Below are 18,352 nucleotides of genomic sequence, written 5' to 3' on the forward strand. Positions count from 1 at the left end.
GATTGATACTGTGCTCAATTTCATGGTACCTTCAGCCAATCAGTGCTGTATTGGTGTACATTACCCAGGCCTCTAGATTGATTAGTCACATGACATTTGCAGCTCAGGAGATTGGCTCAAATACTTCTGTGGCCATGAGGAAAGATGGCAGATTTGAAATCACGTGTTTTCAGCTGAGCAAGAATGAGAATGCTAACAGAAATCTCTTTCCAGGTGTTATAAACCTCCTCAGGCACAGTAGTGATGACTCACTTCTTGCTCCAATCGAATCATCAACCTTCCAGTTCCCAGCCTTAACTGCTATGCCACACCACTTCTGTATCTGATCATCCCTTAAATGAGGGAAGTCATCATTGATCTCTTCGTCTCCTTTCTGGCCACAGGCTAGGTCTCTGGAAAGGTGTTTTTATCCTTGTATGCACTGTTATCAGCTTTAGGGTTATGGTGTGTTAGTTTCATGCTCCTCAGTTTGTCCGTTTTTTTCCTGATTGGCTGGTTTTTGGTCAGCATGGATTGGCAGCTTCTGTCAGAGTTGAAAGCACAGATGGTGAGAGGGCAGAGTGTGGACACAGTTAGCAACATGGTGTGAATGTGAGGGCACAGCCAAATAATGAAGCAAATCACTGCCATCATTACAGTAGAGCAGATCCGGTCAGATATCGATGCCTGTCGGGGAAGGATCCTTAAAATGTTTCTATATCAAATACTGAACTTTAAACACCAAGGTCTGTATTTCTACCGTGTCAAATAGTGATATCTGCTCCATTCGGAGATAAGTTCTCCTCTTTAACCCTCCAGGGACATGATGGTAATCTTCACCATCATCAGCATTCAAAGACGCCCACTTCGGTTACTCATGGAGTTCATTGCGTGCGTGAAGGAGAGGCAAAGATAGAGCGAGTCTGTTTGAAACTGAGAACATTTCCTCTTTCATTCAGAAGCACTTCCATTCTGACCCCTCAATCAACTATCCTTTTTTTTCCCAGGTAATGTGTGCCTCTCCTTTCATCATATATATTGGAGCCCTGAAGACATTTCAGTTTTTCCGAGGCCGAGAGAAAAAATGTTGCTAATATGCAGGCAGGAGGGCAGCCGTTATGAGGACAGTGGAGAGAGAGGTGGTGGCACGGCGAGCTGTGTATTTAAAATCAGCTCATTGAGACAGATGACACAATTTCACACATATTGCCCTCGGAAAAGCAGCCAGTTTTCCATAATGGCCCCAACCTTCATCTGTCAGGCCCTGCTAAATCTACTGGAATAATTTCCTCATGGATTATATGACAGTATTTATAATTTATTAAGTTGCCTATATGTGTCAGGGTACAATTCTCACAGTCCCTATCCTCTGTCATCTTTCTGCTTTTTCGGGTGAAGAGGGAAAAGAAGATTGCGAGACAAATGGGGGAAAGTCTCGCAGAAATGAAGATGCTGCTTCTAAATGTTTTATACAGGCTCTAAGCAGCATGATTGCAAACGATGCGAGCAAATCCCGTTGAAAGCGTCAGTCTTTAGAGGAAGGAAACAGGAGATGCTCCTAAATCTGCATGCTGAATGAGGAGCCGGTCTTTTAAGAGATTGCTCATCTTGCTAATGTAATGCGCACAGTTAATCTGGCTCTTCCTTGAGCTTGAGTCAGGCTTAGTCCAAGAGGGTTGGAGGACTGCTAGACTTCATCCTGTTTTCAGAAACACAATCTGGGATCTGGCTTTTTACCCCCTCCCCAAGACTCCCAGTGCTAAATCCCCCAATAAGCAGCCTTTGTGAGCAACTCACACTGCCTTTCATGGCTTGATTACAGGGCACAGCAGGTATTTCAGGGGGAAGGTGACTCTGTGATGAATGCAGAGAGAGTGACAGGGCCAGCGCTGGTCTAGAATGTGGCTTTGAATGAGTCGCTCGCATGATAATTCATGCTTTACACTTAACTCTTCAGTAATGTGACATGACAGATATTGGTGTCTGCCTAGGGTGGAGTAGGTGTCTTAGCACCAATTTGAGAAATTTACCATGGATCATGGCAAAAATGCCAGAGGTATTTTGAATGTGGGGGACAAAATTGCCCATATGTGTGTGTGTGTATATGTATGTATGTATGTATGTATATATATATATATGTATATATGTATATGTGTGTGTATATGTGTGTGTGTGTGTATATATATATATATATATATATATATATATATACACACACACACAGTATTTTTTTATTAGTTCAGTTAGAATCAAATATTTGACATGTTTTATTACATGGTGTTATATCTGTCTAATTATTGGTTTAGTGCTTCTTCGGGCACAATAGTGACCTTAAACAAATAAATAAGATATTGTATTAAATAATAATTAAATCATTATATTTAGTTTGTTTAATTTACATTAATTTGATGATTCTATGGGTAAATATACGTTATTTCTGATTGTAAGTACCTTAAGATAGCATGATTAATCACAGAAAATGATTACAAATTTTGAACAGTATCTTTACAGATTTTTATTTATTTTTTCAGTTAAATTAATCGTTTTATTTAACAAGGATGGTTTAAATTGAGTGACATTAAGACAAATAATGTTACAAAATAATCTTTGTCAAAGAATCCTGAACAAAAATGCATCACAGTTTACACAAAAACATTAATCAGCAACTGTGTTAACTATTAATATTAATAATAAATGTTTCTTGAGAAGCAAATCAACATTAAAATGATTTCTGAAGGACCATGTGACAATGAAGACTGGAGTAATGATGCTGAAAATTCAGCTTTGCTATCACAGGGATAAATATAAAATATATTATAATATAATAAAATACATTAAATAAATGAAATCAAAAACATTCATTTTAAATAGTAATTATATTTCACAATATTGCTGTTTTTACGGTATTGTTTATTAAATAAATGCAACCTTGGTGTGGATAAGAGGCTACTTTCAAAAACAAAAATCTTACAGAACAAGTATAATTTCCTCATGTAAATATATAGATTTACTTAAGTTATAGAAGTTAAAATGTATGAAGATCAAGAGTAGCGCAATGTTCAATGCAACATGTTTAAATCATGGTCAACTATATAAAATGCATTCCAGTGTTGTGATATTTTGAGCATTATTTACAGCTACTTTTGATATTGATTTGATTATGTCAGTAGTAGCCAAAATTGCTCACATTGAAACATTATGTACAACATGCTTTGTGTATATACTGTTATACTGTTGACACCGCCACACCCCCATGTGTATACCGCAGTAGCTGTATTGCAGTCTAATATAATATGATGTGTCATGTAAACATCCTCGTCTCTTTTTCACTCTGCTCTCTTCTTGGCCTTTACCAGATGCCAGTGAGAAACCCTGACCCCAGACTGACACCACGATATGAGGATGCCGAGCGACAGTACGCTTCCCTGCCCAGGTAAGAACATCAAGTCATTAATCCCGCATCCTTCGTGACAAATCGGGGAGAGATGGAAAGCTAGAAAAGTAGAAGGCGAGAAGGAAGAGAGGGGGGAGAGCAGGTAGTCATCTGTCTCTCTCATGCAGAGCTGAATAATCCTCTTTAATGCGTATAATTAAATCTGGAGTGTCTGCCTTCTGAGGCCCTCCTATCCTGGGAATTCACCTGATCCTCTCCGGGGAGACGGCCATGCGGTCGCAGCTCTGTAACCTGATCACAGAGCACATTTCAGGAGCCGTCTAAAGTTACGGCTGCCTTTTTCTATCTGTCTTTTTCTCCTCCGTTGTTTCTATCGGTCTCAATCACATCTTTCCGTGTTTGCTGAGCCCGACCGACCACGACGGCCAGCGCAAACAAACAGGCAAGCGCACAGGCGTGAATGTTGGCTCGTAAAGTCCACAGCCTGTTTGCCCTCTCTGGTCTGTTTAAACAGCGCTGGTGTTAGTGTGAGGGTCACGGTTTATGAGTTTGGCACATGTAAGTGTGGATCTGTCATCACATGATTGTAGGAGACTATAAACGGATAACTGATAACAAATGAGACGCATTAAGAAATCTAAAACTTGCAAGTGATGAACTTTTAAAAGTGTTGGCGAGGCACTTTAATTGCACTCATTGAATTGAAATAAAATGCTAAAACACTTATAAAGTATTTATCATTTTCCCTGCAGCATCATTACATGGGTGAACTAAGATTTCACTCCTGCAAAATGGCTTATCGCAACAGATTTTAGTATCAACCACCCCAGGGTCTACTTTCAAAGCCATTTCCTTTCTAAATAACGCTCCTCACCTCTGTTAGTCTCTAGATCCATTAGGGTACTATGTGTTTTTTGTGCTGACGCAAAAAAGGGGCCAAACCTGGGCCAAAAACGCCTGTGGCAGACCCTCGCTTTCATTATTACACCATCCCGAACTCTGTGTCCGGCCCACACCGAGGTCACTGGTTTTTGCAGTCAGCTGAAGGTTGGCCTGGTCGCGAGAGCGTGCAGCTCCTCCGTGTGTGTCTAATTATAACCATTAGTACATTGATACACCCACTAATTACCCAGTGTGCTCAGCTCGAGATCAGCCAATCAGAAGGTCCATTCACCACCTGCCTCTAGATTATTGGATTAACTGGGCAAGTCAAAGTTGTGTTTCATTGTGTTAGGGCTTTCATTGGACCGTTTTAGTGATAATTGGGTGATGAATGCACAGATGGTGGCCCATCTCAATGAACTCTGGTCAAGAGGTACATTTTTGGAGCTGTTCTTTAGTGGACAAATCAATCACAATCAGTCATTCTTCCTCATCCTATCTTTCACTTTAAGACTAACCAATTCCTTTCTTAAAAAACGAAGAAACACCCCGCTAAATCTCCCCCTAGTCCCACACTCTTTGGCTTTTCTGATGGTGGCCTTCCCAGAGCTCTTTAGATCGGTCACAATGGTCTAATTGTTTATTCTGCCTCATCAAGAACGTTCTGTGTTACCTCTTAGGGCCCTATTTTAACGATCTATGCGCATGCTCTAAAGCGCAGGGCGCAAGTTCACCTAGGGCGTGTCCGAATCCACTTTTGGTAGTTTAATGACGGGAAAAATGGTCGGTGCGCCAGACGCACGGTCTAAAAGGGTTGTCCCTATTCTCTCTAATGGGTGTGTTTTGCGATTTACGTGCGTTAAACCAATCAGAGTCTCATCTCCCATTCCCTTTAAATGCCAGTTGCGCTCGCGCCATGGCAGATTCGCTATTTACATGACGAAATTTGATAGTGGAAAGACCGAACGCGTCTCCAGAGCACAAACGGAACTGCTCGTGCGCAAGGTAAAATTGCGCAAGCAGACCATCTACGGGACAAGCCGGATTCCACCATATCTTTATGTAGACAATAATAATCTTTTACATTGTAATCTTTTTTTTTTTTTTATATTTGGCATGTTTGTGTGCTGCTGTACGTGCATCCTTGTGTGTTTAATAAGAAGAGTGTACGCAATTTGTGGACCCGCCTATAGGCGCACATTACTAACGCGCTCTTTAAATTAAAAAAAAAAATCTTGCACCATTGACTTTAGACCAGGTTTCAGTTGGTCAATGGCGAAGTCGCCTCAAAATAGCAACGTGCCAACAATGTGCCAAAACACACCTCATTTTCAGACCAGCACACCCATGGGCGCACAAATGGTCGCAAATGCATTTGCTATTTAAACAACTGGCGCAGGATGTGAAAATGATAACTGCTTCGGACTGAAATTAGCAAAAAACACTTGCATCACACTTGGCGCTGCATTGCGCCGAGTGTAAGATAGGGCCCTTAGTGTGTTTGCGGTCTAAATGAGTGCAAAATTGGCTGTTGTCAAACCTTAGGAAAGCTTAAAAGACTCTGTTGAAGCAGTTTGTACAAATGACAGTAAATCGTTCTCGTTTCTTTTATATTAGGCAGCGAGCTGTCAGTTTCAATGCTGCAAATGCCAGAAAAGAGCTCATGATGAGGGAAGAAGGTTACATTTGATGAGAGCTCTGAAAATAATGCCATATTTTCATTGTTCTGCCTGTTCAATGTTGCCCTGGCAACCAACACCCACCATCTGTGCTAGGCTGGACCTCCTCAACCTGTCGTCCGATTTCTCACTTTTTCCCCCTGCCTTTTCTTTCCTTCTCTAGTCTCCTTCTGAAATTCATGAAATTTTCTTCCTCCTGCGAGGCGCGTCAGGTTTGTAAATTGTCGTTGGCATCAAAAAGACATGATGGCTGATTGCTGTTCGGAGTCTCCCGCAGGTGAGCACATAGGTGTCCGATAAGCTGCAAACTGCAAGCTTCTGCCCAGACCGTGTCCTGTCCAATAGCAGGACAAGCACGCAAAGCGTGACTTCAACAGAGCGAACCTCATTTAGCACCGTTCAACCCCGGCGTCCATTACCACACTGGGCAGGTAGCAGATGGAGAATATTAGGCTAATGATTAAATGAAGCTGGCGGAAATTTTTTGATGGTTTCACTTGCTACGGCAAATGCGCTCAATCATTACTCATTCAGCGCTCAGAATTTGCTTTGAGGTTTTGGAATAGCTGGGCATTTGGCACGGTTTCAGGGAGGTATTATTCATGCTTGGGCATTCTCAGCCTGAGATGCAGGATCTGCAAAATCCACGGATCTATTTCAGACTTCACGAGAATGAGACCACTTAACCGCCTGACTCATCTTTGAAGACATGTAAGACCCGTCATACACCTTTCATACAGTTCTCCCACATACACACAGACGCCTATTCATTTCACACTCTCAAGGCTGAGTGTTGTAAAAGAGTAAGAGTAAAAGAGTTGCTCATTTTCACTTCCCTTTTGTCAAAGCCATCTGTGATGCGAATCTTCAGTTACCACAGATATTAAAGCAGTCGATTTAAGGTTGAAATTCAATTAGATGTGGCAAAATAATCAGTTTTTAAGCCTAATATCATTCCTAATTTGTATAATTACATTCTAGGCCGTACAATAACATTTCTGATGGATAGACACCTATCTTGTTAACCAAGTTTGTTATGAGAGCTGAATGTTGTGTTCGGTTTCTCCACTCCTAATGTAAGGCTAGAATACTAACCAAATAATCCTTCCAGGACTTGTCCTCTCCGTGGGAGCCAACCCGGTGTTATATGACGGCCAGGGGTCAGTAAGGCCGCGTGTTTGTGTATGTGTCTGTGTGTGCGCGAGGGTAAGGTGCGTGATTCCCGAGGGCAGCTGAATAAACAGCATGACCCTCAGATGGTCCATGGTGTTACTTCTGCAGCCAGGTGCACTATAGGAGCTCTGATGTAATCTCCATAACATGGCTCTTATTTTACGGCAGCTCCTGTCTAGGATAGCTAGGATACTCTGGTTTGAATGTTTACATGTGTCAAAAAATGATTGTCAGCTACAAACTCCTCAAGCGAGGAGCTTTACAGGCAGCAGAACATGACAGTCCTCAGTGAAAACGCCAAAAAACGAGATAACAGACGTTCACTAGACAACATTCACCAATCAGACACTTGAGTTGATGTTCCAGGATGAAGGTTTGAGGAGCGAGCAGCTGGCACCTTCTGTTTATTTTCCTCTTTTCTCTTTGGTGATGGACGACGGAACCGTTTATCATTCATTATTTCTCACTTTACCTATATTGCTCTTTTGTTTTGGCTTCTCTGTCATTAAAGAGTCATTCAGTTGGTAATGAAATCTCATTTTAGGAGGGAAACTTTGTTACCTCAAGTTTCATAAGTGCTTAATGTGGTTAGGAAGCCCAGATGAAGACAGCAGTCTCTTACTCGCTTTGGAATTTGGCTGATATGAAGAGCCTGAGACAGTGAAGATGTCTCCGTGTATAACACGCTGGCTTATGGCTGTCATCACCATTTGAAAGTAATGGTAAAACAGTCCCAGAATATAATTTTGCCTGCTTCTGCTCACTGCATGATGGAGAACTAGCGGCAGATTTTTAATATACCTTTCATTGTTCATTGGGTAAAGGAGGATCATTTTGTTTTTTAGCTATTTACGTTGCAGGAGTTTCCCAGGGGACTAATTTAGTCTGCACTGTTTATATCCATGTGGCTATCAAAAGAGAATCATGCCGTAATCATTCTGAATGGTTTTGTAAAGCTCAAAATGTTTGAGGTACTGTATGTGGTAGGTTTTTGTTTTTTTTTTGCCTTTTTTTGTGGTGCTTATTCGGGGTTGATGCCGATGCAGGTTTTTTTTTTTTTTTTTTTTTTTTTTTTTTTTTGAAGGTTGATAGGTGACAGGAGTAAAACATTACAGGGATATGTTTCTACAGGCACATTTTGACCATGAAATAAAATACAGTACAAGACAAAATACAAAGTGGTTATCTACTCATTTTGAGACCTTACTGTAATATGTGTCCAGAACTCTTCCCAAGGAGACAACTCCTCCCGATGCAGATTTTTAAATAAATAGATTAAAATATATATATATTATTCAGTTAATTATGTATATTTTATTTGGCAGCTGACCCATCGCCGTGACACAGTATGTCTTATTGAACAGCCTGTACTGTCCCTCACAGCTTCATTTTCATTCAAGTCATTAAATATGCCGTCCACCCTGACTAAGGTCCATGTTGCTCAAAACAGCTGCTCCCAGCTGTTGAGCCCGCAAAACCATTTAAATAACTGCACATCAAGAATGTCTTATTCCCAACCAAGCTCCAAAAGTTATTGCACAGAGTCTTTAAACCAGGAGGGAAATGTGTCCCAGTGGGCCACATACCACTGTAGCACATTTAGTACGAAAAAATCAGGATTTCACGGACTGAATACTAAATTTACTGCCATGAGATACTTAGAAAATAATGGGTTTAATGTTTCTTAACTTCCTAACTTGTTTACTGATCCTCAGACTACATGCTTTTTCCAAATAACTTGATGCCTCTTCCTGTTTTCCCAGCTTTCTCTTTTTTTTAAAGGCGAGGCATGAGGGGTCAGAATTAAATAAGTATAATACTTGTAGGCACGTTAAAGGAATATGGTACACTTTGGTGTCCTAGTTTTAAACTCATAAAATGTCTTTTAAAAATTGCAACTTTAGCCTGTTCCAATTGGTCTTGAACTTCTTGATAGATTTGATAGAATATTAACTAAATTCTATAGAATATTAACTAATTTTACAAGAAATTTCACCAGAAACCTGTTTGATTTATTTTTATTTTATAGTAGATTTAATGTTTATTTCTACAAAATATTTTAACTCTTTCCCCACCACCGTTTTTTTTTTTTTTTTTTTTGCCAGCCACCGGCAGCATTTTTTATCATTTTCACGAAAGTTCCATGGCCCCCAGAATATTACGAATATCTGAATAAGCATTATATCAAAAGAAAGAACAGACCTTCTGCTTTTAAACAAACAAACATGCATTCCTTTTTTATCAACACTTGAATGTGGGAAAGTTTCATAAAAAAGCAACATTTTGAGCAAAAAGCTGAGTTTTTGTCCTACTACGTCTGGATGGGATTCAGAACGATAATCAAAATATAGATGGAGTAGATCAAGTCCATCAACACCCCCAAATCTGCACAGTCCTATAGCTCATCCTGGGTCGACATTTCATTCATTAGGCAGTTTTGATTTATATGCTGTTTAATGTTGATGATCGGGTTACTTTACATATGCATATGCTTACATATGATATCGCTTGTTTCTGCTTCTTCTTCGCCTGTGTTTTGATCAGGAGATTCAGTACTCTTTGCCTAATAGCACCCCCTACCGTATAACAGTGAAAACACAAAAAGCCGGAAATTCGGCACAAATGCATTTGCTATTTAAACAACATGCCGCACAACGTGAAAATTATAACTGCGCTGGGGTGAAACTAGCATCCGGGTGTATCATAGGGCCCATATTCTATAGAATATTAACTAATTGGAATTTGACCAGAAATGTCTCACATTTATAACACAAACCTTGTTTATTTTATTTTATATATTTTTATTTTATTATAGATGTTTATTTAATGTTAATTTTTAGGAAGAACATTTCTTTCAAATATTATGTCTCAAAAGTTGGGACAACTGAATTACAACAGGGTTTAAAAAATGGGAAAACCTATAGAAAATAAAACTTTTGAGGTTAACATTCAATATTTTCTGAAGTTCAAGGACCTCCATACACTGACCATTTAAAAAAAAAAGGCAGTTTCAGGCCCTATTTTGTACCCTGCTCATGGAAAGTGAAATGGACAGTGCCACTGGTTTCCCCAGCTGTTGCTCGTATTCACAGTGGAACATTTTTCACCCCACTAGGCCTCTTGTGTCGTTCCGTCCCTATAGCCTCATCAAAACTGTGGGCTATGTGTTTTGTATTAGATTAATTTGTAGAAAGATTAATTGTTAATGTTCTGGACTTGAGATGAGCTGGCAGAACCAGGTGGAGGCAGCCACCGTATGTGGTAAAGCTGATAATCTCCAGCAGTAATGATGATTTTGGCCTTCACTGGCCACCAATTTGCAAACACACACTGCTTATCTGAGACTGTTGAGGCTGTGACGTCACAGCCAATGATATGCGAATGTTTGACTGAGAGGGTCAGGAGGGAGTGCGTGCATCCAGACGCCCAGTTGTCCCGCTGGATGGGTGGTCACAGCTTTGGAGAGATTAAGAGGATGCTGATGATTTTTGGAATGCCTGTTTTCTTGCCCTCCAGGTCTTCAGGAAACCCTCCCTTAGTGGGAAGCCAGACCACAGCGAAAGAGTGCGCTTTCCATCAAGGGCATTCAGACTGATGTTTTCCACATTCAGTAGGAGTAAAGCAATACGTGTGAAACACATACACAGGCCGTCTTGCACTAAAAGTAGCTAATTGATACTGCAGAGAGCCGTCAGACGGGAAGCTTGTTCACGGACATGTCGTGCACGTAAATAAGTTAATGGGGATGGTCTGGAAAGTAGAACACAACGATCCAGGCTCCTTAAGACATCTGGCATGCCGAGGCTGTCATTGATACTAGCCTGAGGTATGACGAGAATGGGAAGGAGGGGAAGGAAGACAGCTGATTCGGCACTACACTAAAATATATACACTACCATTCAAAAGTTTGGGGTCAGTTAGATTATAAGTGGATTAAAAGTGACAGGAAAGACATTTATAATGTTACAAATAACTCTTTTAAACTTTATAATCATCAAAGAAAGTGTGGAAGACAGCTGATTCTGCAGTCAAGCGCGAGCGGGCGAGCGTACTGCCCTCTGCCTGATTGTGTCTTCATTCTCGTTCTCATCGGCCTCAATCTGGCCGTTTTTCAGCCGAGGTGTAATGTAACTGCCAGCTAAAGCCTCTGGAACTCTGTGTTCAGGGCACAGCAGCGCAAGAGCCGGAAAAAATGCGAATTGTGCTATGAAAGGTGACCCCTTGCTGAATTATGGCGCAGTGTCTCGCCTTACAGCGGAGAATATACCCTAATCAGCCAGTGTGAGGAAACCAGAGATGACCGACTGTCTACTGTCTCCAGGGACTCTGACCGCATGTCAGTCCCTGTCCCAGACTTTGTATGTGCTTGAGACGTGTTAAAATGTTTATGTTGCAGGTCCTTGGTATGTCACGCTTGCCTCAGCACATGTAACACAGGATCATGATACTGGGACTCACTCACTCTCTCCCTCCCTCCGTCTCTTCTCACTCTCCACAAAATGCCACTGGTCGGATTAGGGGGTTACTGTATTATCTGTTCAACCTCAGGCACCTTATCCCTGCAGCATTTTAGCGTACAACCTGCAGATCCAACTCTTTAAGCTCCTAGTGATTGGCTACATTGCTCAACACGCAAAAGCGCATTGTAAATAGAAACCTTTGATGCTTTCCAGAGCGCAAACACAGATATGCACTGGATCATTTGCCAAATCACCAATATGCTATTACTAGGAAAAAAAAAAAAATCCTAGACCAGCAGTTATGAGTAGCTTTCCCTCTAATAGTGATCAGAAGCAGTAGCAGGTAGTGTTTTGAGTGAGCAACTCCAGTCGTCCAGGGGAAGACTCAGCCTTACACCCGCTCTGCCTATGATTATTTTCCTTTGTTGTTCTTTTTGTTGGATTTTGTTGTTTTCATACAAATTTTGGCTAACAATAAATCACGTTTATCTAATCTTAATTGTCAAATTATTTTTATCCCCATGTATTGTAAAATGATGTAAAGAGTAGGCATTAAGGTCCACCCTGTTTGACCTAGGTCCACTCATTTAAAGATTTCTGGCCTCGTCACTGATAGGTAGCTACTTTTTAAGGTAGCATTCTAACTAAAAGAGAATCTCAAGTGACTAATTCGAAGCACTCTTCATAGGTTCCTTCATAGGTAACGATCACTCACTTGCTTAATGCAAACAGTGTTCGTTATGTGGTCAATGATCCAGACTCCTGAAGAGCTTGAAACAGCTCAAATCATGTTTATCATGGAAAGTCATGCTTACACTGACCATCACCTTCCAGATCCTAACTTTATTTCCTTTAACTTTCCTGTCTTGCAGAAGAGCACCAGTCGAACCTATTGAGTATCCAGTGCAGCCGTGGGCCGGACACAGGGACCCCTCGCACTACCCAAACCAACAGTCAGGCTACCACCCCAGCTACCTTCCCAGGGATAACTACCCTCACCCGGTGGACCCTCGGCAGAACGACTCAGGGTTCTATCACCCTCCTCCGCAGCAGAGAGGCCCCCTCCGGCAGGATGTGCCCCCTTCTCCCACCATACCCCTCCGAGGCCCTCGCTTCGAGACCATGAACCGCGGGGGCTACCGCAACAGCAGCCCAGAGCGCTACGCGTACGGAGAGGCACGACACTCAGACCCGAGACAGAAGAGTCCAATGACGGCAGCTGTTTAACCTCACCATTTGTTTTTTACCTTGTGTACGATGTTTCTAGAGCAAGCACCAGTGGGCCCACCGTTTTGGACAGGTGTTTACGTGTTTTTTACTAACAATTTTGTGGGTAATATCCGTCTTAATAGCCAAAGCTACATATTAGCATTGATTCACATGTAGCTCAGTCCCACTCAGACGGTCCCTCCATATGTTTTTGTGTTTGTAGGCTAAATGTTAGCCTTTAAATGATCGGCTAGATCCAGTTATAAACACATTCCAGCACCATTTTTTATTGGCACATTATTGTACAATCTTTACAATGGTAATTTGAAACTGTGGTGTATTTATACTAATGTTTGTCTGCTTGCACGTTTAAGGATGAAAGGGCGTTATTTTAGAGCACTCCATATACTCTATTTGAATTTAGTTTTCTATTACGGAAGGATATTAAGCCACTGTATGAGATGCAAAACAACGTGTCACTATGAACTGCAGCTTAGCATATTAACTTTGTTACACAGATTTGATCATGCATAACAGAAAGTACAACTATTTCATTCTATTTCATACTATTTTAGTAAGTCTGGAATATTATGTGAAAAATACCACAGTACATCGTAGCACTCGTGATAATTGTCCTGAATGTGAAGTCATATTAACAGTGGAAGATGAAGAAAAAGAGGTTGTTTTTCAGGAAAAGGAAAGGAGAGTCAAAAGAACCTCTGACACTGAGGAAGGATGAGAACCGCACATCTTCCTGGGCTTTCAGCGTTCCCACCTGAATCCACACCTATGAATGGGCTGCCTGCCTTTTTATCCCACAAAAATGGGGTTTGTTTTAAGATTCTTTACTTTTTTGATAGTATTTCATGTTTAATGATTTCACATGTATTTTTGGTACAAAAAAAAACTCTCTCTGCATTCAGAGTTCAGGCAACATAATAAATAAAAGTATTATTGAATGCGATAATCATGTGAACCTTCTATGTAACTTTTTACAAAACAGAATGATCTGTGCACCTAGTATCACTTTATACATTAATACTATGTACAAAATGTTGTCGTTTATATAACACATTTTCAATAAATATGCATTTGAAACAATTAGTCGCCATAGTTGTCATTTTAAAACTTTGAAACTTACCTCTAGCTGCATATCTGAGGAGGAGAATCACTGAACTTGACGAATAGTCCTCCTGTATGATTCAATTTGATCTCCCAGCCCCCTGATAAAAGCTATACCTGCATGTGTGATAATAGATGGCTGCAAATTAACACAGCAGTAATTATCAATTAAGATGAAGAGGTGATATGCATCTGTGATTACGGTCCAATTTTTAAATTTGAGATGAAATTCAGGCTATTGGAGAATGAAGAGTTTTGTGTGATAATTACAAAGGCCGCACACCACATTATCTGCTCGGGATTAATTAGAGCTCTGTGCAGAAGAGGAATGAGAATGAGAGAAAGAGACATTAGTGTATGTATCGGCATTTACTGAATGAAGTCATATCAGACCACTAGCGGCATCAAATGACATTACGAAAAATGTTTTAAGCAGGTTTCACAACCACAATCCCTTTTCCATCCCAAATTCACACCATTGGCTCAGCAATAAATTGTCAACTCAAGGTCAATGAAACAACAAAGCAGTACTGAAAGCACTACAGTATGTTCAATTGTCGATAAAATCAACATACGTGACTTAGTATCGCATTAAAATGGAAAGATGAAAGTATTTAAAGAAAAATTGGACACCTTGACTTTTAAAAGTCTGACTATTGGTTATGGACACATTCACCTTAAGATTTCAGAGCCAAGTGCAAATATACAATTGAAAAATTATTTGTATTCTTTATAAGTTGTTGGTTAAAAACATTGTCTAAAATTGTTTGGCAATAAAATTAAATAAGCATTGTCATTGTCTTCTCGTCCTCAAGTTGTTCAGACTTGTAGAACATAAAAAGAGTTATCAAATTATGATTTTTATAACATTACGGCAGTTAAAAGAAAGGAAGATGTCCCTCTGCTCTGCAGCTATATTGGAATCCCTAATGCAGCAATAATAATAAAGTACGGTATACAAAAATATACATGTTTATACACAAAAATGACAATGTACATAACGACCTTGAACCCTGATCATTTCTTAACCCACCCTCCCTTCAAAATCAGATCTATATCTATAACAAATCTGTAACATCGTTATAGCTTTGATGTGGACTATTCTTTAATATTGAGAACTATTTTTATATCTTGATCATTATCTTTATAGTTGGCCTTAATGGGCCTTATGCTGCCTTCACATGCTATCTGAATCATCGTAAATTCTAGTTTCCTACAGTAGTTAAAAAATTGGACATGAATGCACTCTCACGTCACAATTTGAATGCAATGTTCTCATGATCACAAGTAATCATCTTGATAGCACGTGAAGGCAGCATTAACTCGTGCATGGTGTGTGTTTGAGCGAGCAGGGTGTGCGGAGGTATGGAAATAGGCTACATATGTTTACACATTATTGATTGAACATTTTATGGTCAGACTACACCTTCCACAGAAGATACATTTAGACCACTTACCTTAGTGATTGCTATCAGGACATCCACATATGTGAAGAGACTTTCAACCAGCATAACAAAAAAATATACACTCACCTAAAGGATTATTAGGAATCATACTAATACTGTGTTTGACCCCCTTTCGCCTTCAGAACTGCCTTAATTCTGCGTGGCATTGATTCAACAAGGTGCTGAAAGCATTCTTTAGAAATGTTGGCCCATATTTATAGGATAGCATCTTGCAGTTGATGGAGATTTGTGGGATACACATCCAGGGCACGAAGCTCCCGTTCCACCACATCCCAAAGATGCTCTATTGGGTTGAGATCTGGTGACTGTGGGGGCCATTTTAGTACAGTGAACTCATTGTCATGTTCAAGAAACCAATTTGAAATGATTCGAGCTTTGTGACATGGTGCATTATCCTGCTGGAAGTAGCCATCAGAGGATGGGTACATGGTGGTCATAAAGGGATGGACATGGTCAGAAACAATGCTCAGGTAGGCCGTGGCATTTAAACGATGCCCAATTGGCACTAAGGGGCCTAAAGTGTGCCAAGAAAACATCCCCCACACCATTACACCACCACCACCAGCCTGCACAGTGGTAACAAGGCATGATGGATCCATGTTCTCATTCTGTTTACGCCAAATTCTGACTCTACCATCTGAATGTCTCAACAGAAATCGAGACTCATCAGACCAGGCAACATTTTTCCAGTCTTCAACTGTCCAATTTTGGTGAGCTCGTGCAAATTGTAGCCTCTTTTTCCTATTTGTAGTGGAGATGAGTGGTACCCGGAGGGTCTTCTGCTGTTGTAGCCCATCCGCCTCAAGGTTGTGCGTGTTGTGGCTTCACAAATGCTTTGCTGCATACCTCGGTTGTAACGAGTGGTTATTTCAGTCAAAGTTGCTCTTCTATCAGCTTGAATCAGTCGGCCCATTCTCCTCTGACCTCTAGCATCAACAAGGCATTTTCGCCCACAGGACTGCCGCATACTGGATGTTTTTCCCTTTTCACACCATTCTTTGTAAACCCTAGAAATGGTTGTGCGTGAAAATCCCAGTAACTGAGCAGATTGTGAAATACTCAGACCGGCCCGTCTGGCACCAACAACCATGCCACGCTCAAAATTGCTTAAATCACCTTTCTTTCCCATTCTGACATTCAGTTTGGAGTTCAGGAGATTGTCTTGACCAGGACCACACCCCTAAATGCATTGAAGCAACTGCCATGTGATTGGTTGATTAGATAATTGCATTAATGAGAAATTGAACAGGTGTTCCTAATAATCCTTTAGGTGAGTGTGTGTATATATATATATATATATATATATATATATATTATCTGGATAAATCACCTACCCTGCCTTTAAGACGAAAAAGCGTCAATTTCTGCTACAGTGCTACGTCGCCTCTTAAGCTCACGTTTGTTCCCTCCCGATGAGGACATGCATGGACTAGAAGAAACTTATTGTGCAAGTTTCAATTTGGATATCAAATGACAAAAAAAAAAAAAAAGTTCCACAAGGAAACCCATAAAAAGCCAGACATGCCATCCTGAGAAGCAACACGGATATGGAGTTTATGAAAATCCTAAATATATGTTTGGTTTAATACTTTAAGCTGCGAAAGAGTTCAAAAAGAGAGAACTCTTCTGATTGGCTGTGCGTTGTGATTGATTGTGCTGTGTCACACCGTATTTCGCTCTCACTAATTTGTGTGCTTTCTTTGCTACTGTTGATGATTTACAAGCTAATGATATTATATTTATAATTCCTGTTTTTATGTCCCTGTCAACTTTTTTTTATGGGAAAATAATTTCCCATATCATTCGTTCAAGGTTTGTCTGTAGTTTTGCGATGAGTTTTCGTTATTCTTGTGTGTGGATGGCTCATTTATCTCAGAGGCAGAAAGTAGGCCTACGCCACGCCGCCATAATTGCCTAGACGTTGGTCTCTCCCAGAATCCATTTGGGATGTGTAATTATGAAAATTATTATTAGGCAAAGTTTTAATTAGCATTTGAGTCCGCCGTAATTATACATTTCCATTTAGTGTGGCTGCACGCGCTGTCACGGCTGACAGGAGAGAAAGAGAGAGAGTCCGAGGTGCTTGTTTTGGTGATGAAGAAGCGTCTCCAATACTGTAGATATGCTGAATGACTCTAACACACTGCGATCAAATTATTGTGCTGTCATTCGTGCCACACGTTCAGAGGCTTACGGATCATTTCTTTAACACGAGTCATTAATTTGATACTAATTTAATTTGATAAAGCAAAAAAAGGTGATTAGGCTCACGCGTAATGTTAGAGACGTTAGACTGAAGCTTTGTTTTTATTAAGTTCTGTTCGTCTTTCTTCCTCCCTCTCACAATCTGTCTCTCCTTCTAATTCAATATCAGAAAGTCTCTGGTCTGAAGTATTTGCAACTCAAGCAGTTCTTTGGTTTGAAGATGTTATCTTCTGAGACAGTGGAAATTTTGTTGAGAACTGTTACAATGTGCCTGTGGAAATGTACTTTATATTGGAAGCAAGCGTCTGAATGTTTTCTTCTTTTTGTCTGTGTGTGAATGCATGCTGGGAATCTGATTTATGACAGTTGTGACAGACAGTCTGGAGTTGTTTCCTCTCGTCCCTCTGTTCGAGCTTTACAGCTTAACGGCAGCATAAAAACCCTCATTTTAACTTTTCCACGGCTCTGAGCTGAAATGTTCAGCGTCGCCAGCGGTGCTTTTGTATTGTAGTTACTGGTGCTCAAAACCTTACATTTGTCTTTTGTGAGATTTCAGTAAATACAAACGCTTTCAAAAGCCCAAGTCACATTGACTTGACACGGATTATTGAGTACAGCAACAAAACAGCCTGACAAAATAACAGATTATGTGCATAAGGAATTATTTTGAATCAGTTCAACTTGTTCAGAGGTATTCACTTATCTTTGGGTGCAACCTCCCGCTTCTTCCATTTTCTCACAGAATAGGTGTTTTTTGTGCTCACGGTCTCGGATACAAAAATA

At 40.4% G+C, this 18,352-nt stretch overlaps 1 protein-coding gene across 3 annotated transcripts in view; it reads left to right on the top strand.

The window, feature by feature from the left end:
• The window catches only part of pard3bb (par-3 family cell polarity regulator beta b), a 326,232-nt gene extending 312,352 nt beyond the window's left edge, over positions 1–13,880 (top strand). For all 3 annotated transcript variants that reach the window (XM_082176476.1, XM_082176477.1, XM_082176478.1), the window contains 2 exons: positions 3,336–3,412; positions 12,440–13,880. In XM_082176476.1, coding sequence (XP_082032602.1) covers positions 3,336–3,412; positions 12,440–12,794 — 432 coding nt within the window. In that variant the 3' untranslated portion in view covers positions 12,795–13,880. The remainder of the gene's footprint in view (positions 1–3,335; positions 3,413–12,439) is intronic.
• The last annotated feature ends 4,472 nt before the right edge of the window (positions 13,881–18,352 follow it).

This window comes from Leuciscus leuciscus (genome assembly GCF_965113295.1).
Source record: "Leuciscus leuciscus genome assembly, chromosome: 7".
In the NCBI taxonomy this organism is placed as follows: Eukaryota; Metazoa; Chordata; class Actinopteri; order Cypriniformes; family Leuciscidae; genus Leuciscus; species Leuciscus leuciscus.